This window comes from Engystomops pustulosus, chromosome 10 (genome assembly GCF_040894005.1).
Source record: "Engystomops pustulosus chromosome 10, aEngPut4.maternal, whole genome shotgun sequence".
In the NCBI taxonomy this organism is placed as follows: Eukaryota; Metazoa; Chordata; class Amphibia; order Anura; family Leptodactylidae; genus Engystomops; species Engystomops pustulosus.
The window spans coordinates 8,857,131-8,883,282 of NC_092420.1; the positions used below are offsets into that span (position 1 = coordinate 8,857,131).

The 26,152-nt window shown below is 47.1% G+C and overlaps 2 protein-coding genes across 5 annotated transcripts in view; both read right to left on the reverse strand.

Moving 5' to 3' along the window:
• The window catches only part of CHCHD6 (coiled-coil-helix-coiled-coil-helix domain containing 6), a 173,557-nt gene extending 171,265 nt beyond the window's left edge, over nucleotides 1-2,292 (reverse strand). For all 3 annotated transcript variants that reach the window (XM_072127026.1, XM_072127025.1, XM_072127024.1), the window contains exon 1: nucleotides 2,159-2,292. In XM_072127026.1, coding sequence (XP_071983127.1) covers nucleotides 2,159-2,242 — 84 coding nt within the window. In that variant the 5' untranslated portion in view covers nucleotides 2,243-2,292. The remainder of the gene's footprint in view (nucleotides 1-2,158) is intronic.
• An 8,154-nt stretch (nucleotides 2,293-10,446) lies between these two features.
• Nucleotides 10,447-25,012, reverse strand: TPRA1 (transmembrane protein adipocyte associated 1). 2 transcript variants are annotated; one of them, XM_072129086.1, is made up of 11 exons: nucleotides 24,831-25,012; nucleotides 21,567-21,802; nucleotides 20,240-20,372; nucleotides 19,980-20,066; nucleotides 19,805-19,877; nucleotides 19,450-19,529; nucleotides 19,245-19,355; nucleotides 18,059-18,119; nucleotides 17,771-17,873; nucleotides 15,297-15,377; nucleotides 10,447-13,254 (listed from the first exon to the last, which is right to left on the reverse strand). In XM_072129086.1, exons 2-11 carry the CDS (start codon nucleotides 21,734-21,736, stop codon nucleotides 13,023-13,025), a joined length of 1,131 nt encoding a protein of 376 aa, XP_071985187.1. In that variant the 5' UTR covers nucleotides 21,737-21,802; nucleotides 24,831-25,012; the 3' UTR covers nucleotides 10,447-13,022. The 2 variants fall into 2 exon arrangements, with proteins under 2 accessions (XP_071985187.1, XP_071985188.1); XM_072129087.1 differs by lacking the exon at nucleotides 24,831-25,012 and adding an exon at nucleotides 23,121-23,789.
• Between the last annotated feature and the right edge of the window lie 1,140 nt (nucleotides 25,013-26,152).

Sequence of the window (26,152 nt, forward strand, 5' to 3'; positions counted from 1 at the left end):
TCTGCTCTGTATATCATTAAATTATCTTATTTTTAAACATATAATTAAAGGGGTTGTCTGAGACCTCCCGGCGTCACACACTGCCGTTTCTCCGGTCCATGGTCCTGTTCGTTTACTACAGGTTCAACCGGCCGAGATGGCCGCCCACCCGTCCCTCAGCACATGATACAGTGCTGGGAATAGAGATCGGTGGGCGTGGCCAGAAGCCGAACTCAGCGGAACTTCTGTCCCCTGTAACCGAACGGTTAAATTGAATTCATAAAAATGTGCAAGACACAAAATAAACTATACATTTTGTATTATCATTCCCAGGGCGGCCTTCACAACACAAATAATAAACTGTCATAGAAAAACAAAACTCTCCACGCAAAATGCTGGTTATGTGATTGGGCTGAGCACTGGCCAGATGGTTGCAATGCGTTCGTATCGTGATACTTCTCCGGGGATCCGTATCGAGTGTCGTGATACTTCTCCGGGGATCCGTATCGAGTGTCGTGATACTTCTCCGGGGATCCGTATCGAGTGTCGTGATACTTCTCCGGGGATCCGTATCGAGTGTCGTGATACTTCTCCGGGGATCCGTATCGAGTGTCGTGATACTTCTCCGGGGATCCGTATCGAGTGTCGTGATACTTCTCCGGGGATCCGTATCGAGTGTCGTGATACTTCTCCGGGGATCCGTATCGAGTGTCGTGATACTTCTCCGGGGATCCGTATCGAGTGTCGTGATACTTCTCCGGGGATCCGTATCGAGTGTCGTGATACTTCTCCGGGGATCCGTATCGAGTGTCGTGATACTTCTCCGGGGATCCGTATCGAGTGTCGTGATACTTCTCCGGGGATCCGTATCGAGTGTCGTGATACTTCTCCGGGGATCCGTATCGAGTGTCGTGATACTTCTCCGGGGATCCGTATCGAGTGTCGTGATACTTCTCCGGGGATCCGTATCGAGTGTCGTGATACTTCTCCGGGGATCCGTATCGAGTGTCGTGATACTTCTCCGGGGATCCGTATCGAGTGTCGTGATACTTCTCCGGGGATCCGTATCGAGTGTCGTGATACTTCTCCGGGGATCCGTACCGAGTGTCGTGATACTTCTCCGGGGATCCGTACCGAGTGTCGTGATACTTCTCCGGGGATCCGTATCGAGTGTCGTGATACTTCTCCGGGGATCCGTACCGAGTGTCGTGATACTTCTCCGGGGATCCGTATCGAGTGTCGTGATACTTCTCCGGGGATCCGTATCGAGTGTCGTGATACTTCTCCGGGGATCCGTACCGAGTGTCGTGATACTTCTCCGCGGATCCGTACCGAGTGTCGTGATACTTCTCCGGGGATCCGTATCGAGTGTCGTGATACTTCTCCGGGGATCCGTATCGAGTGTCGTGATACTTCTCCGGGGATCCGTATCGAGTGTCGTGATACTTCTCCGGGGATCCGTATCGAGTGTCGTGATACTTCTCCGGGGATCCGTATCGAGTGTCGTGATACTTCTCCGGGGATCCGTATCGAGTGTCGTGATACTTCTCCGGGGATCCGTATCGAGTGTCGTGATACTTCTCCGGGGATCCGTATCGAGTGTCGTGATACTTCTCCGGGGATCCGTATCGAGTGTCGTGATACTTCTCCGCGGATCCGTACCGAGTGTCGTGATACTTCTCCGGGGATCCGTATCGAGTGTCGTGATACTTCTCCGGGGATCCGTATCGAGTGTCGTGATACTTCTCCGGGGATCCGTATCGAGTGTCGTGATACTTCTCCGGGGATCCGTATCGAGTGTCGTGATACTTCTCCGGGGATCCGTATCGAGTGTCGTGATACTTCTCCGGGGATCAGTATCGAGTGTCGTGCTTCTTCTCCGGGGATCCGTATCGAATACAAAATGCTAGTGTCGTATCGATGCATCGTACAATTACGAGTCCTCAGAAACTTTAGCAGGAGGCAGGAGAGGGACGTGTGGAGGATGATGGGGCGGCGCTGCGCCTTGTGGTGCCCCCTGCGCTTTGAATCCTGATATTCTGTGCATCTTATTTGGTAAATTTTAGAGTTTTACTGAAATTTGCAGTTTTTTTCATAAGATGCTCACACACGTCTCCCCCTCAGCATCCTCATGTGTGCACACCCGTCACATACATGTCATACATCACACATGTCTCACCCGGACTCCGCGCAGGACCCGCACCCTGTCCTCCTCATCCAGCCCGAAGGACACCCTCCGCCCGGTGCTCTCGCTTCCCCCCATTATTTTCTTATCACCAGGGTAACCACCGCCAGAAGTACCCCAGAAAGACAACCTTTCCGCATGCGCAGTAGGCCCGCTGTCCATTGGAAACCATGACAGGACGCCGGCCAATCAAGGCGCCGCGGCGCCCATCAGCCAATCACAACAGAGGAGGGGGAAGCGAGGCATGCCGGGAGATGTAGTTTCTGTAAGCTGTGGCTGGGTGAGGGTTATAATAGCTGTGTGGCTGGTTGTGACTCACAGGGAGAGAATAACAGTCATGGCGTGATACTATGTTCTTGCTGTTGTTCCCATTAACCTGTATTGTAAATGGTGTCAGATTAGAGGCTTATCACGATCCTAGTGGAAAACGTGTCCGATGGGAGATTTATGATATGAATTTGTTGCCTGTAGCAACATCGCATGATTTATTTTGCATTCTAAGCTTTAACCATTTCTGTCACTGTGTGCTCTATATATATATATATATATATATATATATATATATATGGCTGGTACATCCCAACCCTACACATACATATCTGGTACCCCCACCCCTCTACCCATACATATCTGGTACCCCCAACCCTCTACACATACATATCTGGTACCCCCACCCCTCTACCCATACATATCTGGTACCCCCAACCCTCTACACATACATATCTGGTACCCCCACCCCTCTACACATACATATCTGGGACCCCCACCCCTCTACACATACATATCTGGTACACCCACCCCTCTACACATACATATCTGGGACCCCCACCCCTCTACACATACATATCTGGGACCCCCAACCCTCTACACATACATATCTGGGACCCCCACCCCTCTACACATACATATCTGGTACACCCACCCCTCTACACATACATATCTGGTACCCCCACCCCTCTACACATACATATCTGGTACCCTCACCCCTCTACACATACATATCTGGTACCCCCACCCCTCTACACATACATATCTGGTACCCCCACCCCTCTACACATACATATCTGCTACCCCCAGCCCTCAACACACACATATCTGGTACCCCCACCCCTCTACACATACATATCTGGGACCCCCACCCCTCTACACATACATATCTGGTACACCCACCCCTCTACACATACATATCTGGGACCCCCACACCTCTACACATACATATCTGGTACCCCCAACCCTCTACACATACATATCTGGGACCCCCACCCCTCTACACATACATATCTGGTACACCCACCCCTCTACACATACATATCTGGTACCCTCACCCCTCTACACATACATATCTGGTACCCCCACCCCTCTACACATACATATCTGCTACCCCCAGCCCTCAACACACACATATCTGGTACCCCCACCCCTCTACACATACATATCTGGGACCCCCACCCCTCTACACATACATATCTGGTACCCCCACCCCTCTACACATACATATCTGGTACCCCCACCCCTCTACACATACATATCTGGTACCCCCACCCCTCTACACATACATATCTGGTACCCTCACCCCTCTACACATACATATCTGGTACCCCCAGCCCTCTACACATACATATCTGGTACCCCCACCCCTCTACACATACATATCTGGTACCCCCAGCCCTCTACACATACATATCTGGTACCCCCACCCCTCTACACATACATATCTGGTACCCCCACCCCTCTACACATACATATCTGGTACCCCCACCCCCCTACACATACATATCTGGTACCCCCAGCCCTCTACACATACATATCTGGGACCCCCACCCCTCTACACATACATATCTGGTACCCCCACCCCTCTACACATACATATCTGGTACCCCCAGCCCTCTACACATACATATCTGGGACCCCCACCCCTCTACACATACATATCTGGTACCCCCACCCCTCTACACATACATATCTGGTACCCCCACCCCTCTACACATACATATCTGGTACCCCCACCCCTCTACACATACATATCTGGTACCCCCACCCCTCTACACATACATATCTGGTACCCCCACCCCTCTACACATACATATCTGGGACCCCCACCCCTCTACACATACATATCTGGGACCCCCACCCCTCTACACATACATATCTGGTACCCCCACCCCTCTACACATACATATCTGGGACCCCCACCCCTCTACACATACATATCTGGGACCCCCACCCCTCTACACATGCATATCTGGTACCCCCACCCCTCTACACATACATATCTGGTACCCCCACCCCTCTACACAAACATATCTGGGACCCTCACCCCTCTACACATACATATCTGGGACCCTCACCCCTCTACACATACATATCTGGGACCCTCACCCCTCTACACATACATATCTGGGACCCTCACCCCTCTACACATACATATCTGGTACCCTCACCCCTCTACACATACATATCTGGTACCCTCACCCCTCTACACATACATATCTGGTACCCCCAGCCCTCTACACATACATATCTGGGACCCCCACCCCAGAGTTTAGGGATTACCTTAACCTGGTAGCTGTACACACATTCTTAGGGGTAGAAAACATGGTGGCTTTGTTCCAAACCAGCACCACCCCTGATGGCAATTCCACAAACTACCAATAGTGAGATGTGGAGCTGTTTTTGGAACATTTAATGGCTCCAGTAGAGAAAAAAAATAGTAGGACCCCAGGCAGCTGGCAACCTCAAATAAAGGCAATATGAAGCAGACACCCACCACCCCAAAACAACAGTCCTTATTCACTAACTGTTAACATAGACATAGAATTGTGGCACAAGCCACGCCCCCTGACTATTCTCACAACATTCAAAGACACGCCCCCTGACTATTCTCACAACATTCAAAGACACGCCCCCTGACTATTCTCACAACATTCAAAGACACGCCCCCTGACTATTCTCACAACATTCCAAGACACGCCCCCTGACTATTCTCACAACATTCCAAGACACGCCCCCTGACTATTCTCACAACATTCTAAGACACGCCCCCTGACTATTCTCACATTCTAAGACACGCCCCCTGACTATTCTCACAACATTCTAAGACACGCCCCCTGACTATTCTCACAACATTCCAAGACACGCCCCTTTTATGAGCTAATCTAAAGGAATAGAAGCCATATATAACACCTCGTTCTGGGTGCACCTTAGTAAATAAGTCCCAATTTATGGTCTCTTTCCTATGAGCACCCAGTTATCAGGAATGTTAGTCCTAGTCTGCTGGTAATTTCGATATGGACTTGATATCACCAGGACTCTATGAATATGAAACGCGGCAGTCCGCCTTCCTCTGCACATTTTGTGATTTGCCGTCATTAATTATCGGAGGAGGTGGCGGCAGACGGCAGCGAGATGAAGGGTTTGATTTACGGATGTAGCGAGATGAACATCTGTTAAATATGACTGTGATCTCCCGCTGGATTTTAACGCAATCCATTTTATTAATGCAAAGGCCAAAAGACGAAGCAAATCTACAGATGGAGGCGCGTTGCCTCTCCGCCGCGTGCAGACGCCATCTCTTTGATGCATGTGATGTAGAAACTGTGACAAATGGCTTTTTTTTTTTTTCTTTTCGGTCTTTTTTCGCCACTTTGGAGTCATAAAATGAGAAAGTCGTGTGACTTCTGCTTATCCCAGCAAGAAAATGTACAAGTAAACAGAAGCGCGTCTGCTCGTTACAGAGAGCGCCGCTATTGTACAACGCATGACAAATTAAAGGGATTTTCTGGAAATCGATCTAAACGCTTGTTATATAGAATCTTCTGCAGTTCTGTAATATCCATGGTGTCAATTACTATCTACTATAAGATCTCTGCTTGCTGCCAATTAATTCTGGTTAGCCAGGCCTTACAGTGTCGCATTTGTAAAGTGAATAAAAATGGGCGGAGTTTACCTGGTGGCTAACATATTTCCAATATCATCCCTTTAAATATTGCAAAAATCTAAGCGTATTCAACCTGCACCCCCTCTTTTTTGGCTATACCACCCGATTTTTCCTCTCCATTCTGCCATTCATTGAAGATAACATTCTCTGACCTCCCAGACTTTTCTCCTGCTGCACTAGTCCTTTGGATTGTGCTACCCTAAACATGACCACTGAAATCAACATCAAATCTATTGTGTCCCCCATCTTCTCTTATAGATTGTAAGCTCTTATGTGCAGGGCCATCGCTTCTTCTGTGTCCCTATCCCTTCATATATTGTTAGATCTTGTAATCAGGACCCTAAATGCTTACGTCCCCTTATCTCCTCCTAGATTGTAAGCTCTTGTGAGCAGAGACCACACTCCTCTTGTCCCTCCTCCCTTATCTCCTGCTAGATTGTAAGCTCTTGTGAGCAAGGCCTTTGCTACTCTGTATCCTCCTAGATTGTAAACTCTTGTGAGCAGAGACCTCACTCCTCTTGTCTCTCCTCCTAGATTGTAAGCTCTTGTGAGCAGAGACCTCACTCCTCTTGTCTCTCTTCCTAGATTGTAAGCTCTTGTGAGCAGAGACCTCACTCCTCTTGTCTCTCCTCCTAGATAGTAAGCAGAGACCTCACTCCTCTTGCCTCTCCTCCTAGATTGTAAGCTCTTGTGAGCAGAGACCTCACTCCTCTTGTCTCTCCTCCTAGATTGTAAGCTCTTGTGAGCAGAGACCTCGCTCCTCTTGTCTCTCCTCCTAGATTGTAAGCAGAGACCTCACTCCTCTTGCCTCTCCTCCTAGATTGTAAGCTCTTGTGAGCAGAGACCTCACTCCTCTTGTCTCTCTTCCTAGATTGTAAGCTCTTGTGAGCAGAGACCTCACTCCTCTTGTCTCTCCTCCTAGATAGTAAGCAGAGACCTCACTCCTCTTGCCTCTCCTCCTAGATTGTAAGCTCTTGTGAGCAGAGACCTCACTCCTCTTGTCTCTCCTCCTAGATTGTAAGCTCTTGTGAGCAGAGACCTCGCTCCTCTTGTCTCTCCTCCTAGATAGTAAGCTCTTGTGAGCAGAGACCTCACTCCTCTTGTCTCTCCTCCTAGATAGTAAGCTCTTGAGAGAAGGGACTTTTCTATTCTGTGTCCTCCCCATAGATTGTAAGCTCTTGTGAGCAGAGACCTCACTCCTCTTGTCTCTCCTCCTAGATTGTAAGCTCTTGTGAGCAGAGACCTCACTCCTCTTGTCTCTCCTCCTAGATTGTAAGCTCTTGTGAGCAGAGACCTCACTCCTCTTGTCTCTCCTCCTAGATTGTAAGCTCTTGTGAGCAGAGACCTCACTCCTCTTGTCTCTCCTCCTAGATTGTAAGCAGAGACCTCACTCCTCTTGCCTCTCCTCCTAGATTGTAAGCTCTTGTGAGCAGAGACCTCACTCCTCTTGTCTCTCCTCCTAGATTGTAAGCAGAGACCTCACTCCTCTTGCCTCTCCTCCTAGATTGTACGCTTTTGTGAGCAGAGACCTCACTCCTCTTGTCTCTCCTCCTAGATTGTAAGCTCTTGTGAGCAGAGACCTCACTCCTCTTGTCTCTCCTCCTAGATTGTAAGCAGAGACCTCACTCCTCTTGCCTCTCCTCCTAGATTGTAAGCTCTTGTGAGCAGAGACCTCACTCCTCTTGTCTCTCCTCCTAGATTGTAAGCAGAGACCTCACTCCTCTTGCCTCTCCTCCTAGATTGTAAGCTCTTGTGAGCAGAGACCTCACTCCTCTTGTCTCTCCTCCTAGATTGTAAGCTCTTGTGAGCAGAGACCTCGCTCCTCTTGTCTCTCCTCCTAGATAGTAAGCTCTTGTGAGCAGAGACCTCACTCCTCTTGTCTCTCCTCCTAGATAGTAAGCTCTTGAGAGAAGGGACTTTTCTATTCTGTGTCCTCCCCATAGATTGTAAGCTCTTGTGAGCAGAGACCTCACTCCTCTTGTCTCTCCTCCTAGATTGTAAGCTCTTGTGAGCAGAGACCTCACTCCTCTTGTCTCTCCTCCTAGATTGTAAGCTCTTGTGAGCAGAGACCTCACTCCTCTTGTCTCTCCTCCTAGATTGTAAGCTCTTGTGAGCAGAGACCTCACTCCTCTTGTCTCTCCTCCTAGATTGTAAGCAGAGACCTCACTCCTCTTGCCTCTCCTCCTAGATTGTAAGCTCTTGTGAGCAGAGACCTCACTCCTCTTGTCTCTCCTCCTAGATTGTAAGCAGAGACCTCACTCCTCTTGCCTCTCCTCCTAGATTGTACGCTTTTGTGAGCAGAGACCTCACTCCTCTTGTCTCTCCTCCTAGATTGTAAGCTCTTGTGAGCAGAGACCTCACTCCTCTTGTCTCTCCTCCTAGATTGTAAGCAGAGACCTCACTCCTCTTGCCTCTCCTCCTAGATTGTAAGCTCTTGTGAGCAGAGACCTCACTCCTCTTGTCTCTCCTCCTAGATTGTAAGCAGAGACCTCACTCCTCTTGCCTCTCCTCCTAGATTGTAAGCTCTTGTGAGCAGAGACCTCACTCCTCTTGTCTCTCCTCCTAGATTGTAAGCTCTTGTGAGCAGAGACCTCGCTCCTCTTGTCTCTCCTCCTAGATAGTAAGCTCTTGTGAGCAGAGACCTCACTCCTCTTGTCTCTCCTCCTAGATAGTAAGCTCTTGAGAGAAGGGACTTTTCTATTCTGTGTCCTCCCCATAGATTGTAAGCTCTTGTGAGCAGAGACCTCACTCCTCTTGTCTCTCCTCCTAGATTGTAAGCTCTTGTGAGCAGAGACCTCACTCCTCTTGTCTCTCCTCCTAGATAGTAAGCTCTTGTGAGCAGAGACCTCACTCCTCTTGTCTCTCCTCCTAGATAGTAAGCTCTTGAGAGAAGGGACTTTTCTATTCTGTGTCCTCCCCATAGATTGTAAGCTCTTGTGAGCAGAGACCTCACTCCTCTTGTCTCTCCTCCTAGATTGTAAGCAGAGACCTCACTCCTCTTGCCTCTCCTCCTAGATTGTAAGCTCTTGTGAGCAGAGACCTCACTCCTCTTGTCTCTCCTCCTAGATTGTAAGCAGAGACCTCACTCCTCTTGCCTCTCCTCCTAGATTGTAAGCTCTTGTGAGCAGAGACCTCACTCCTCTTGTCTCTCCTCCTAGATTGTAAGCTCTTGTGAGCAGAGACCTCGCTCCTCTTGTCTCTCCTCCTAGATAGTAAGCTCTTGTGAGCAGAGACCTCACTCCTCTTGTCTCTCCTCCTAGATAGTAAGCTCTTGAGAGAAGGGACTTTTCTATTCTGTGTCCTCCCCATAGATTGTAAGCTCTTGTGAGCAGAGACCTCACTCCTCTTGTCTCTCCTCCTAGATTGTAAGCTCTTGTGAGCAGAGACCTCACTCCTCTTGTCTCTCCTCCTAGATTGTAAGCAGAGACCTCACTCCTCTTGCCTCTCCTCCTAGATTGTAAGCTCTTGTGAGCAGAGACCTCACTCCTCTTGTCTCTCCTCCTAGATTGTAAGCAGAGACCTCACTCCTCTTGCCTCTCCTCCTAGATTGTACGCTTTTGTGAGCAGAGACCTCACTCCTCTTGTCTCTCCTCCTAGATTGTAAGCTCTTGTGAGCAGAGACCTCACTCCTCTTGTCTCTCCTCCTAGATTGTAAGCAGAGACCTCACTCCTCTTGCCTCTCCTCCTAGATTGTAAGCTCTTGTGAGCAGAGACCTCACTCCTCTTGTCTCTCCTCCTAGATTGTAAGCAGAGACCTCACTCCTCTTGCCTCTCCTCCTAGATTGTAAGCTCTTGTGAGCAGAGACCTCACTCCTCTTGTCTCTCCTCCTAGATTGTAAGCAGAGACCTCACTCCTCTTGCCTCTCCTCCTAGATTGTAAGCTCTTGTGAGCAGAGACCTCACTCCTCTTGCCTCTCCTCCTAGATTGTAAGCTCTTGTGAGCAGAGACCTCACTCCTCTTGTCTCTCCTCCTAGATAGTAAGCTCTTGTGAGCAGAGACCTCACTCCTCTTGTCTCTCCTAGATAGTAAGCTCTTGAGAGAAGGGACTTTTCTATTCTGTGTCCTCCCCATAGATTGTAAGCTCTTGTGAGCAGGGCTGTCACTCCTTCTGTGTCTCCACTATTAACCTGATATATTGTGAGTTCTTGTGATAAGGACCCTCTAGTGTTCTCCTCTCTCCTTATAGATTGTAAAGATTCTTCACCAAGATCTTGATTTTGAACACAGACACACATTACCTGCCCCCTCATCACCTGGATGTCTGTCTGTACAAAGTTGGGGGGGGGGGGGGGGGTCAGCTGTTCAGTACAGTGAGGATCAATAATAGATGGACTCCCTCAAAAATTTCATCAAAGCAGCTTTTATTTTTTTTAATCTTTTACAACCATAAAAATATATACTATTTACATTTCATAAAGTATCTTCATATTTACACTCACATCAATAGATTCTCTGTAATATCTCTGTGCAGCCTCAGGACAAAGAGCGACGAGCAGGATCCGAGCCATGTGATCCAAACGGAGAAGGAAAAAATCTACTCTACAGCAATTGCATCGTTTATACCAAAAGGGGAGGAGTTCGACGCTGAAACAAAGATGGCCGCCTCACGTTGGCGATTCTTATAAAAACGGCAAAAAAGCAACTTTGAAACAAATTTACACAAGAGGATGAAAAAAAATTTGCAACATCTGCCAAATTCACACAAGATACATTTTGCAACACATTAGACCAAAAATCAGAAACATAAACCAGATCCAGGATGTCCAAGATTTCACTATTTGGACCTTCATGGAGAGATGATGCCAAGGTCACGGGCTACCATGCAGGCAAAACTAAAAGGTCACATTATTGGGGTATACAAAAATAGACGAGGACCCGACCTGCTCCAAAAACGTCCAAGAGAGTAGAAGTTCTGGTGTGGTCCTCAGCTATGAGGTTATCGTGGGGCAAATAATGTGTCCTCCATTGCTACTTTCATTACAGTAAAGGTGGAATATGTCCAAATTTGGCCCAAAAATCCTAATTGTCACCTAAAAAACACCCAACTTTTATAGGGGTGGATACAGCAAAACATAAAATACATTTCTATGGCGGCAGAGGACAGTGAAGCCCTCGTAGTCGGGGGACTCTAATATTTTCTGTCTAGTTTTGACTTCCATACAGGAACCTGCAACGATTGTGACACTACAACTCCCATCATATCCTGGTTGCTATGGTTCCCAGACTTCTGCAGCTTTCAGATTATCATCGTTATACAATTTTGATGAGATGTCACTTAGTGTCCTCAATACAATAAAAATACAGCATAATACTAGATCCATCATATAAATGCTCAGATTATGATCTCCTCCTCCTCCAAGTGTAAACATTGCCTTTAAATACTGCAAACTGCAGACGATCCCCTTAAGGCCGAGTCCTCTGTGCACACATAATATTGCAGTAAGGAGAGACATCTGCACAGATCAGCCCATTATTACAACTACTACTCTCAACATGGAAGTTTAATTTATTCCCCCCCCCCCTTTCCCTGCTCCGGGGTCTTGTGGGGTTTTCCAGACTTTCACAATTTACGTAGATTAAACGCAATACTGTTCAGCGGTGACAGAGGCTGTGAGAAATATTAAGAAAAAAACCTTGATAAAGGCTTAAACATAATAATAAACACTAGTAAAATAATTTCATGATATTGCAGGGTCCTAAAGTTCTCATGTCATAATGTGGTGGCAGCTATTGGGCCATCACGTTCTGATCACTGGGGGGAGGGGGGGGGGGGGGAGAGGGGGTATTAAACCTCTAGGACGACAATCGTGAGAATACAGCGGCCACTGTGTCATTTGTCTCACAATGCAGCCCCCCGACCACCCGTCTGTCCATATAACCACAGCCACCCCATCCTGCATGGGTCCGGCTGCAGTTCCCCTGCACAGAGGGTGGCTGGTGCGCCACTATGGTGCAAAAATCAATTCAGCAGCCGCTTCATTCTTAGCAAAGAGGTCAGACCCCCAACTCGTAGTAAAACGATGGCATCTGCCCATCACTTTACAACATGAGATAACCCTTTAAGAAAAAAAATAAAAAAAAATCAGCAGTTCTGTCACTTCTCCAAAACAAAAATAATCTCCTACGTTATTTATAGACAATAATCTCAGCTCAGGAAGCAGGCGGCGACCAAGGCAGGAAGAGCGGCCAGGCGTGGGGTGACCTGACCTATCGCTAGTGGGAGGGAAGATTTACCTATATTCTGCCTCCGGGGTGAAGTAAAAAGTTTATTTTTAGGTCTAGAGAACAATTGTGGAACTTTATAAAAAATTTTTTCCCGATTCCCCATCTTTTATGCTTGCAGTCAGTGAATAGAACCATTACTTTATCCATTCTGGAGCTGAATACTTTGTGTCATACATTGATTACACTTTAAATATCTTTTAAATTTAAAAAGCGGAACTTTTTTTTTTTTAAACCTCAGTTATGCCGTGTTGCTGCCGGCTTTCAAGATACTTGTTCCTACAAAAGTTGATTGAATGTGAGGAGTCATAGTCAGTACAACCTGGCACAGCTTTGGGCCTCCTGTGCCATAGGTAGGGTCTCTTAGTCCAGCCAGGTGACAGCAATGACCTCTGCATGCTACCTGGCAGGCATTTGGATTTCTGAGCGGATAATGGTGGCACCTTTGATCCAAGATCAACATTTTTACTCCTCCTTAGAACTGTAAGAACTTAGCAGCATTAATGTCTCTGGTATAATCGGTCAGATTTCCATAGGAGATTCTACAAAAGAGCAAAGTTCATAGAGAAGGAAAAAAAATATACATATATATCTTCGAGATTTGGGCTCTGAAGAACTTCTGCATCTTTTACCGACATTTGTAAGTCCAGAGATTGGAGGCGGAGCCCCGGTGAGATGAGGTCAGACTGTGCAGGGGCTCAGGCGTTGATAGATTTCCAGCGGTCGCTGTCGATGCTGTTTATGCTCCCGATGTGCGGCATGGAGGCCACGTCGTCTAGGTAGGCCGCCGTGTCGATCTGAGTGCTGGAGTAAAATCCCGAGTCTGTGCCCTCTTTCCTCGCCACGGCATAGGGATGCGGCAGATGGACATCGGTGTCGTCCGGTTCGTCCACTTGGGATTTGTAGGAGAAGAGGATTTTGGGTTCGGAACTTGAAAATGAAAATAAAAAAATTAAAAGGTGAGACACACCGATTTAAAGGGATATTCCCACCTTGAGAAGTTATGGTATAGCATTAGTGAGAGTCTGACCTCTCGTTGTGCAGCGCTGCATAAGGGTGATGCCACACATGGCGTTTTGAAACCGTTTTTTGGTCTGTTTTTTAAGCACTCCGTTAAAAAACGCATGCGTTTTTGTCCTTTTTTTTATTGCCTAAATTCGGAAAACCTGTCAAAAACAGATGCGTTTTCACCCTTAGGTTCTTCTAAGGCGGTGGAGGGGACTGTACCTGACACCATTCACTTGTATGTGCCCTCACTGCAGTGTACGAGCCAAAAAATACTACCGCCAATTATCACTGCACCCCCCCTTCATTTTAGGATCAGAGATCATATACTGGTGGGACTCCTTCATATTAGAAAACAGTGGCAAGCCCTAATAATATAAGGATGTCCCTTATAGGGATATTCCCATTTTGGAAAATGAATGCTATTGTTTTTATGATAAAAAGTTATACAATTTTCCAATATACTTTCTGTATCAATTCCTCACGGTTTTCTAGATCTCTGCTTGCTGTCATTCTATGGGAAGCTTCTATGTTCACCACCAGTGGATAGAAATCTGGCCATGAACACAGAGGTGCACGGCTCGTTATATATCAGAGTACCGTATTTTTCGGATGATAAGGTGCACCGGACTATAAGGCGCATTATGAATAAAGGGCAGCTACGACGTCTAGGTGCATATATAAGGCGCACCGGACTATAAGGCACAGGTTCCGGGTGGCTGCTTGGGTTAGAAGGGGGTCCGGTGGCGTGATTTGGATGCAGAGCGGAGAGGTGCAAGCAGCTCTGGTAAAGCAATTCTCCACAGCAGTGACCCGGCAACTGTCAGCACCCCGAATAGCCGCGGACCGTATTCGGCACCATCCTCCCCAAGCAGCAGCAAGGACACAGGGAGCAGAGGTGAGCGGTCACACAAGGAGATATCACCGGGTTAGAAGGGGGTCCGTGCACGCGGCAGAAGTTGGTTCGCGCTATGGCGCCTATTGTTCGCCCCCTGCGTGGTCTGCAAGTAGGGTTCGCTGCCCTCCTCCGCCTTGCCTCCTCCAGAGTCACTGCCGAGTCCCCCTCTGGTACTGCCGGCCAGGCAGGGTCGCGGACGCGGCTCTGGTTTCTTCCTGCTACTGCCCTGCTCCGATGCACAGAGGGGCACGATGTTGTTATCGCGGTGCCAGGGCACCGATGTGGACTATTGTGCCAGTGTGCAGGGTGTTGGCAAAATATTGCTGGCGTGGCCCGGAACTTGTTTCATATATAAGGCGCACTTTGGATTTCTAAGAGAATCTTAGGTTTTTATGAGCGCCTTACAGTCCGAAAAATATGGTAATCAGCGCTGTGTGATATAACGAGCCGTGCACCTGTGTGACCATGGTCAGATTTCTGTCCACTTGTACTAAACATGGAAACTTTCTATAGAATGACAGCAAGCAGAGATCTAGACAACTCTGAGGAATTGATACGCAGTATATTGGAAAATTGTATAACTTTTGATAATACAAACAATAACATTAATTTGCTGTAATGGGAACACCCCTTTAAGAAGTCTTTGCAGGAGACTTGTCTTCCCTACTCTCAGAGCTTTCTTTCATATTTTCAAGTGTGAACAGAGCTTAAACCGTGTTAATGGTCCATTTAAAGGGATTGTCAAATCCAAACACACTGATGCCTGAATGCAGCTAAGTTTTCAGCAAATAGAAAAAAAAACCATGTACTTACCTACCTGTTACCCTATAGGTGCCCCAGTTACTGCTACAGCAACAATGGCTCACCTGCGGAGCAACAGGAGGTCTGTAGGAAGATCCCTTAAGGACCAATCACTGGCTTTAGAGGTGACCTACCCACAGAAATGGCGTGTGATTGGTTCAGCAGTGACGCACATTGCTCCACAATAGCACCTATGAAGTCGCAGTGGATGGACATGGCTTGAGATGGACAATCCCTTTAATGTTGATAGCTTTTCTTTAATACTCACCCAAAGAAGCTTTTCAGGAACGCCACATACATGAGAGGAGCAAACAGGCTGAAGTATAAAAATGTGGTGAGGTCGACAAGACTGCAGAAAGAAGAGATGGAGCGGTTAGTATCGAGAGGCAGATCTGTAAAATGAATTCCTGGACACTTAAAGTGAACCCGTCAGCAGGATTTACCCCACTAAACTACTGATCCTCAGTCAGGTATAAATTGTCCTTTCTAGATTTCCCTCTTTTATGTGGAATCTCATCATTTTAAGCTAAAATATAGCTTATATACATCTCCTCCAAAGTCAAGCAAATATGACTCTTCTCACTTCATTTTCCCATGAGATGAGTCAAGTTTTGTAGTTGCAGGAGAAGTATCACATCAGAAGATGAGGAATCTCATCTTTCAGATGCCATCAGGCTTATGGTTTTGCGAGCTACAGAACTGGAGATTCATACAGCTATAGACATAGAAATGATCATGGAAATGCAAACTGCAGATAAAGATCCAGGTCCCACCAATTTTTTACTTCATGTATGTCCAATTCACAGAACCATAAGCTATGTGCAATCTTAAAGATGAAATTCTTATCTTTAATGTGACACCAGCAGCACGCTTCTAGGTGCTATAGAACATAAAATAGGGGCTTCTGACTTGACACTACCACTATAATCAGAAAACTTGACTCATCTCATGTGAAAATAAGGTGAGAAGAGTCATATTTGCCCATTTTTTTTTTATAGGTAAACAGGTGAGATTTCACATAAAAAGAGAAAATTCTAGAAAGGACATTTCCTTACCAGAAGGGGCTAGTAGTTTGTGGGATAAAATTCGGTGACAAAATATCTGCAATAATAACTGATACAAAGTTGTCATTCGTCTTTATACTGTTCTGTGTACGCAGCTCCTGTGCAAAACTATGCTGCAGCAAACCCTATGCGATATTATTCTGCTGCGATGTGTCGCTCCACTCCCATTGACTAACTCTACGGACGGCAAACAAGAGAAAGATAGAAAAGTATCACATGTGACAGCCTGAGGTGTAGCCATTAAGATACATGGGTCTGCATAGGAGCTGTATACCCAAATAGGTAGAGATGTGCAAATCAAGACTATTCATTAAGTTTCTTTGTATGTAATAGTGTTCGCCCTCTCCCCCCAGTACAGATCTACAGTCACAGGTAACACTTTAGTATTTGTTCTGTAATTTGGAATAAACGTTGTGTCGGAGTCGCATTCATCATCAGATTACTTTCCCTCCCGCCGTCTTGTACACTTCCATTTACCGCTAACAGTCTGCGGCTGAGAATCTGATGACGGGGTGTCATATAATATTTGCGAGATGAATGTACTCGGCACAAGATATCACCAAGATGCCACCGCTGAGCAACGGCCCCATCCGAAATAATAACATGGCGTTAACCATTTGCTGCAATGCACAAAGTCTTAACACAAGGTGATGGATTATATATATGTATATATGTATAATTTACTCTTAAAGGGGTGATTCCACATTAGGCATTTTCAATATACCTGCAGGATAAATCATGAATACATACAAATCTTTTCACATTGATGCCTGATCTCCCATCACAATCCATCCTGATAAACCCAGGACATTACTCATAGATCCAGGCACCGGAAATGCGGTATCTTCTTATATTTGTTATTTATGACCTCAGGCCTTCTAAAATCATCCCATAAAATGATACTTCTGAGCTTTCTGAAGCCCCTCTATGCTGCTGCATCACAGGCTGTTACACTGATTCCCCCTGCTCCCTCAGCAGTTCCCCCCCTACCTCTTACTATAGAAAATGCCTTTCCAGCTCACCCAATTGGCCACTAGCCGTTTTGTAATGTAAAGTCCTCCAGCAGAACCCAATAGTGCATCAAAGAAAAAGGGTTGAAACATCCAGCTACATAAAACAGCTTGGTCCTTTATTGATCCATTTGTAGATACATAGAACACATCAAGTAAAAAGCTGACGCGGGGAGAAGTTTTCCTGCACAGTGTAACAGCCTGTGAAGCTACAGCACAGAGGGGCTTTTCTAACGACCCCACAAGAGCCCTTCTAACTTATTAGCATTATTATAAAAGTTGATTTTTAGAAGGGAGGAGGCCATGGATAACACATATAAGAAAATTCCCACAGTCCCGGTGCCTGGATCTATGAGTAATGTCCCTGGTTTATCAGGATGGATTGTGATGGGAGATTTCCTTAAACATACAAATCCCTTTTCCGTCACAGCCAGACTGGAAGTGGCGACATTTCTGTGTTAGTGTTGTAGATGCAGTCAATCACAGGTCCTAGTAGTCAGCTAAACCAAAATGGCAGCTGCCTAGCTGGCCTCAGCATCGTCAGGCTCTCACCGCTGAGGCCAGTGACTGCAGCAGTGACACATTATTAGCAAAGGACCAGAAAACATCAGGGACTGGGCTGTCAGACCAGGACCAGATCTGGCAAATTCCCATAACATTGTGCTTACCACAGTCCATTAATGACATCTGCGCACAGCAGAGCGCTTCCCACTCCTTGCACCAGGTTGAGCACAGCCAGGATTATTGCATACACATAAAAACTTTTCCTTGCTATGGGAGACATCATTGGAAACAAAGACAAGTAAATCAACCAGTGAGTGATAAATGCAATGCATGACTAGGACTATGCAAACCCCCAAATCTGACTGCAAGATCTGCTATTAATGCACATATGACTGCCAGAGCCTCCATGTATGTATTCAGGTACATTACCGCCCCCCACACCTGCCACTCACATGGTAAAGAGATGCGATCTTTCAGTGGGGTTTTAGGGAGTATAGAAACCAATGTATAAACCTGTAGAGAGAACAGGAGAAGGAAGTTACATACAGGTGTAGGGAATGCCATGCAACCTAATGATGATCATGGAAAACATATACAAGCATTTTTGTGCTTGTATATTTTTTGTTTTTTTGAACCAAAGTTTTTTTTAACCAAAGTGTGACCTTTATACATTGTACATGTAAAATTGTGATGAGTCGAGACCCCCTTTGATCTGTGACCTCTACTAACCCGCTCCTTACCAGTGGGACTTCCAGATATTGGACGTCCAGTAAATCGATCTCAAAGTCTCTTCCTAAACCTGACATTCCAATATGGATGAAGCTGGTTAGAGGGAACTTGTGATCCCCCTTCATGTACATTACATGAGCTGTCAGATTCCCTCCCCCGCAATCAATAGATATCGTTTGTGTAACAAAAAGTTATAAAATTTCCCAATATCCTTTCTGTATTAATTCCTCACAGTTTTCTAGATCTCTGCTTGCTGTCATGGAACAGGAAGCTTCATCGTTTACTTCCTGTAGGTAAACACCGGTCCATGTCATGTGATGTGTCACAGGTGAACGGCTCGTTATAACACACAGTGTAATCATAGCTGTGTGATACTAACGAGGCATACACCTGTGGGACATCACATGACCATGGACTGGTGTCTAGCTTACAGGAAGTAAAGATTGAAGTCTCCTATAGAAGGTCAACAAGCGGAGATCTAAAAACTGAGGAAATCGATTCAGAAAATAACTTTTCATTACACAAACTATGCACATTATTTGCTGTAATGTGGACAACCCCTTTAAAGGAAACCTACCACATCATGTGGTAGGTTTCCTTTAAGCCTGGATGAGCCTTGTAAAGATGGCTGAAGGATTGGTACAACTGTGTATTATACACATGGCTATTTCTGTTAATAGACGTCGGATACTTTTTCATTGATATACACCATTATCTGGCGAATGTATCTGACAGCGGGGGATACAACAACTGGACCTGCAGCTATAAGTAGGGGTCCTGCTGCGGAAACCTCCATGATCATTAACATTGCCCAGTTACTATTGGGGAAAATCACTGACTGATTATACTGTAACAGACGTCGGCAATACTGTCATTAATGGAAGATGACATAATGGATCATCTACATACCAAGAAGAAGAAGCAGGAGCTGGCCAGCCAGAAGTGGCGGCCGCCATGTCCGTAGATGTTGAAGTCCTCTGCTGAGAGATGGGCGTCTGGGTACAGGATTTCCAGAGTTCCCTGAATAAAGAAACACATAAGATACATATTTATCTACATAAGATACAACCAGAGGGACCTCGTCTTATTCTTCTAGAATTTCAGGACAACTTACCTGTGTTACAGAGTAACCAAGCGACAGGACGGCGGTGATCGCCAGCACTCGCTTTATACTGGATTTACTCTCGAGATGTCCTGCAAAACACAGCGATAGGATCATCTAATAATCCAAGGTTATTACCCGAGCTCCGGATAAAGATAACCTTGTATAAGGGGCAGTACAGAATGTATTTTCTTTTATATTTAATATCAAAGTTAGGCATCAGTATTGGATTGGCAGAGGGTGGGGACAACACCTTCTACACCTCCACGTGTACCGGTGCTGCTTATACATCGTATGTTATTCCCAATCCTGGAGGTAGGGGATGACATATCATCCTAGAACAATGACAAGGCACAAAGTAACTCACCAAATGCTATGCCAAGGATGATGACGCTCAGTTCTATGGCCAGAAGAAAGAACCTGGTGATTTCCCACAAAACCTTCAAAAAAACCCAAAAGTATAAGAACTTGGCTGAACACTGTGGACCCCTCTCCTCCATAGACGGGTAGATATACCGGATTTCACGAGGAGAGGCTCTTACCTTGTCTGTGACAGTGGCCGCACTGGACGAGCTGACTGTCATGGACACAATCGCTCGTGTAATACCCACGAAGGACACTACAAACACCTGCGTGATACATCACAGAATATCAGTTCTACCCACATTAACCTAAATACATTCAAAGATTTTATAGTGGTTATAGCAAAGGTTAAAAATCCTCTGCTATCCTCAACACACCCATAGAGATGAAGAATAAACATATTCTGTCTACCCACAGCCACCACTAGGGGGAGACTTACCAGGATATAGAAAGTGGTAAAGATGGGACTGGATGTGACTCGGATCTTTGCTCTGGCAGAGGGAAGCTTCCACAGCAGGAACACGAAGAATAGGACATTGGGGATTAGAAGTAAGAGGTCCCAATATCGCACCCTGAAAGGAAGGACTTTATATTAGACACACAGCCAAGGGTCAGCTAGTGAGCTTGGCTTTTCACATTGATAGTGTGGTTGCCATATGCTCATACATATTTCGTCACCGAATGGTTAACACACATACAGGTGCCCCCATGAACCAGGCAGTATTCAGGAGGCCAACATCTATTGAACTACAACCTTCTCTCCCTCACGCTGAAAGTCTTTACTTCTCACTGATATAGCACATATAGGAAGGTTTTCTGTTTTGGTATTTTAATAAATGAAATAACTAAATGAAGTTACCGTATTTTTCGGATTATAAGGAGCACCATCAATAAATGCCTGCAAAAAAGTCTAGATTCATATATAAGGCGCACCGGATCATAAGGCGCACCGGATCATAAGGCGCACCTGATCATAAGGCGCACCTGATCATAAGGCGCATCTGATCATAAGGATGAATGACCAGCAGGTGGCAGACCTGTGCATAGTTCAAGGCAGCTGTTGTCTGTAAGTACAGTTCATATCAAATCCAAGGATTTTTTGTGCGCCTTATAGTCCGAAAAATACAGTACTTTTTAGTGGTGCAAAAGGGTTAAATTTGCCTATTGGCATTTTTGTCTTCTATGTACATACCTCCCTATCAAGCCTAGACCTGCTCCCAGACCTGGATTAAAGCATCAGATCACTCCTGGACAGTCTGTGGTGTAAGGTGACGTTGGTTGATGGAACTAAACATGATGTCCCATTGTATTCAGGTCTGGGGAAGGGGTAGGTCAGTCCATAGCCTCAATGTCTTCATCATGCAAAAACCGCTGACACACTACGACCACATGAGGACTAGCATTGTCCTGCATCACAAGGAACCCACTGTCCCATCATAAGGCATCTCGGTGGGTCTGAGGACCTCATCCTGGTGCCTAATGACAGTCACAGGGTCGCTGGCGAGCACATGGAGGGGTGAACAGCCCACCAAGGAAAGGCCTCCCACTCTATCACTGACAGACCAGTTATGCTGCAGGATGTTGCAGGCAGCAGAACGTTCTCCATGGCATCACATCTGTCACATGTGCTCAGTGTGAACCTGCTCTTACCTGTGTAAAAGCACAGCGTGCTAATGTAGAATCTGCCAATCATGGTGTTCTCAGGCAAATGTGAGAATTGTGAGTACAGCTCTGTAATGTTATATGATGGAATGCATGTCCTGTACCTGGAGCTCCTTATGTCTTCATACAAGATGACGAGACACACATGGGGCACGGAGACGTTGGCGCCGCTCATTTCAGCCGTCGTTGGCTGCACTGATGTCACATTTGATGCTGCAGTGAAGGGCGAGGAGGTGACGTCAGGGACCGAGCTGTTCGGGGTCTCTGAAAACATCCTGAGGGAGGCCGGAGCGGGACACAAGTGTGAGCGCAGGCTGAGGGAGTCACACAACTTCACTTCCTGCAAAGATAACGGCAAACTGAAAATGTGTCCTCACAACCTAATCTTCCGACTAAAGAGCAACGGGTCAGTGCACAGCGAGGATAGCAGGAGCACAGGAGGCCATGCTGGGATGTCTTCATAGTTACATGGGGAAAGTGATGTTTACACAATAAAGATCATTTTTAACCCCTTACTTTATAGTTTTAGCTCCCATCACTCAGTGATGGTCAGTGTAAGGCTACATGCACACTGCCGTGTGCCCGCCGCCCTGTAGCACGGCGGGCACACAGCAGCGCGGGGAGAGGAGGTGAGCGCCCCTCTCCACAGGAAGTTATGGCACACGACGCCGTAATACGGGAAAAGATAGGAATGCAGCCTAAGATTGAGGTGTGAGCAGGGACTCTCTCAGCAGACACTTCATGATCCCTCTGTGCTATGAGATGCTGTGTTCTGACAATGTGATAAGATTATCAGCATAGAGGGTTTATCTACACTTTCATTTAGCTTTTGAACATTCACTAGTATCTAACACATAGAAAGAGAGATATGAGACAGATCAGAGATTATAAGATCCATATGACACTCTCAGCCCTGCTAACTCACCTATAACACACAGTCAGCACTGCTATATGCCTACCTACAGAATAAAGACCTTTTGTGTCTGTAGGTTGTAGAGTAAGTCTGACTCTGCTGCTTGCTGTCAGGAAGTGCCTGTGTCTGAGCTGGTCTTGTAATGCAGGGGGGGGGGGGGACGAGGCAGAGAACACTGCAGTGTGCAGACCAGAGAAGCTATTCATGAGAAGAATCTGATCATAATCAGAAGATTTACGGTTCGGATCCTAGGACAAACAAAATTGTAAACGCCAAAACCGATTGTGAAATGCTGTATTTTTGGTAAAAACAGTGAATTAGAGAATGTGTTATTTTGTTATCCGGAGGAGATATAAGAATCTTGTCTTTGTGGGAATACTCATTCAGAATTTTAGGGCACAGAGTAGAGCAGTGTGAGGACACGCCCCCAGTGCACTTGGAGAAGCTACAATCCTGGAATATAAATTCTGTTTGCCGTCAGTGAATGGATGCTATAACCATTTTCTAGTCGCAAGCTGAACAAGAAGTATTATTATCAGTGATTACTGTGATTACATCTTGGTTTATGTCGCTATAATGGTCCCAAACACCGAAAGTAAGCAGAGATCTGGGGAACAGCAAAGGCCTTGAAGCATAAAGTATATCAAAAAGTTACAATGTAACAGCTACATTTAAAGGCGGATTTACAGGTATGTAATCAATGGGGGGCCGGCTGCTAAGACCCCCAACCAACCGCTGTACCTACCTCCTGAGTCTGAGCCTTAATGTGAAATATTCTACAAGCTGGAAACCCCCACAGCCGGACTGTACAGACACAAAGCAACAACTGAAACTAAAACAGCGTCCCGCAGGGTTCTCAGGCTGCAGGAATGAGGAAATCACCTGATGAAACACTGAAGTGTCAGTAATTGTGTGCGGTGCAGGAGCACTGCTTATTACAGGACAGTAACCCATTAGAGACCAGTTTATGACTCAGTTTTACTTCCGTAAAACATACAGGTTAATTAGGGAGATATTTGGAGGATAAGTAAGGATCTCTAGTGTCTGTGACATCCTCTGCTGCCCAAACTAATATCATCTGTACTCACATCTCAGCTACATACTGCTCTACGCTCTGTCTCCTCTCTCAGACTCAAACTGCTCTACCTGCCCTCACCCCTAAACTGGTCACCTATGCTGTGCCCGTCTCTGTGTTCAGTCCCATACTGCTCCCCTCCTGACCGCAAACCGGACTCCTCCATGTCCCCTTATAATGCCCATAGGGACCATACTGGTACAGCCACAAACTACTCTCTTCTATACTCACTCTTCATCCCAAATCAATATTATCTGTGTCGCCTCTTCACATAGCCCTAATTGTTCTCTCTATCCAAACTGCTCTCTGTACCCGCTCCTCAGTTCCCTCCCAGTCCACTCCACCCCCCTTACTTCTGTACCAATTTTTCAGTCACCTCTGCACCCCCTCCTCATCCCTAAGTTCACCTGTATGTACCCTTTATTGGTCGCAAACTGGACTCAGCTCTGATTCCTCCTCTAGCCCCAAACCTGTCTCCTGTGTGACCCCTCCTCTAGCCCCAAACCTGTCTCCTGTGTGACCCCTCCTCTAGCCCCAAACCTGTCTCCTGTGTGACCCCTCCTCTAGCCCCAAACCTGTCTCCTGTGTGACCCCTCCTCTAGCCCCAAACCTGTCTCCTGTGTGACCCCTCCTCTAGCCCCAAACCTGTCTCCTGTGTGACCCCTCCTCTAGCCCCAAACCTGTCTCCTGTGTGACCCCTCCTCTAGCCCCAAACCTGTCTCCTGTGTGACCCCTCCTCTAGCCCCAAACCTGTCTCCTGTGTGACCCCTCCTCTAGCCCCAAACCTGTCTCCTGTGTGACCCCTCCTCTAGCCCCAAACCTGTCTCCTGTGTGACCCCTCCTCTAGCCCCAAACCTGTCTCCTGTGTGACCCCTCCTCTAGCCCCAAACCTGTCTCCTGTGTGACCCCTCCTCTAGCCCCAAACCTGTCTCCTGTGTGACCCCTCCTCTAGCCCCAAACCTGTCTCCTGTGTGACCCCTCCTCTAGCCCCAAACCTGTCTCCTGTGTGACCCCTCCTCTAGCCCCAAACCTGTCTCCTGTGTGACCCCTCCTCTAGCCCCAAACCTGTCTCCTGTGTGACCCCTCCTCTAGCCCCAAACCTGTCTCCTGTGTGACCCCTCCTCTAGTCCCAAACCTGTCTCCTGTGTGACCCCCTCCTCTAGCCCCAAACCTGTCTCCTGTGTGACCCCTCCTCTAGCCCCAAACCTGTCTCCTCTGTACCCGCTCTTCAGCATAAATCAATCTTCTCTGTGCCCCCTCATCAGCCCTAATGTAAAGGCACCTCCGCTGTACCGACCATTAGCCGCAAGCTGGTCTTATCCGTGCCCCAGACATGTCTCTGCTGCCCCCCGGCCTCCTCTGTGCCCCTCCCCCGGTTACCTCTCATGCGCACGGGGTCTCCTCGCCCCCTGTAATCCGGTGTACCCGGGATCCAGCACTCGGCACTCTGCTAGAAGCACTGTCCGCAGACTCAGTGCGGAGCGCCGAGCTATGGATGCAGCCGCTTCCGGATCACACGGCGGTCACGTGAGCCGCGGCTCCAGGAGAGGAGAATGAGTCACGTGCGCAGCCAGGGACAATGGAAAACTGCGATCATCCAGCAAAAACCCGGAGCGCACGTGACCCAGTATGGTGGAAATACAGAGGATGAGGCCTGTGCGGTGGCTACATAGGGCTGAGAGAGGGGTCAGGGGGAATATAAGAGGCCAAACTACTGAGGAAGATGGAAAGTTATAACATCCCACCCCAATATGTACACAAAACCGAACCCCATTCTCCATCCTGGAAGCTGTACTGCCCTTAGGGGTCAGTGCACACCCTGCAGATGCCGCAGTGACATATTCTGACACCCGTGACTTCTACCTCTGTGTAGGGAGCTGTGTGCGGCTGAGTGCGGGACGAGCTGACGTTTCCATTGCTTCCATTCTGGGGACTGCACAACTTTCATTTCAGTTTTCATTCAGATTATTAAATATGGCTAAATGGCAAAAAAACATGAGTGATTCCAGAAATGTGGAGGTTTTGCTCTGTTTTGGAGTAATGGTTGTTATAATTTGATACATCGGAGGATTATGGGACTCGCTGACACCTCACATGTTTATATAAAAGTTCTAAGGAAAGGAGGCGATTAGGATTTTTTTTAGATTATTTTCATTTTTGCCGTACATGAGCACTTCCCCCTTACACAGTGTGAGATTACATCACACAGAAGGAGAGGGAAGTGCTGAGAAGGAGACAGTGCAACAGTCTGTGAATCTGCAGCATGGAAGGGCTCTGTTCACACGCCTCAGGCCGGCGCCACACAGGGCGCTTTGTCTGCGCTTGCAAACGCAAACGCAGACAAAGTCGCGCCCACCGGGGCGGGCCTCGGCCCGATCGCATCGGCGTTTCTATGGAAACGCCTGCGATCGGGAACGAGCCGCCGGTGTTTTGCGTTAATTTAATTTAACGCGAAACACCGGCGACTCGTTCCCGATCGCAGGCGTTTCCATAGAAACGCCGATGCGATCGGGCCGAGGCCCGCCCCGATGGGCGCGACTTTGTCTGCGTTTGCGTTTGCAAGCGCAGACAAAGCGCCCTGTGTGGCGCCGGCCTCAGAGTCCTTAAGGCTCATTAGCATAATTATCAAAGTTGATTTTAGAAGGAAGGAGGCCATGGATAACAAATATAAGAAGATACCACAGTCCCGGGGCCCGGATGTA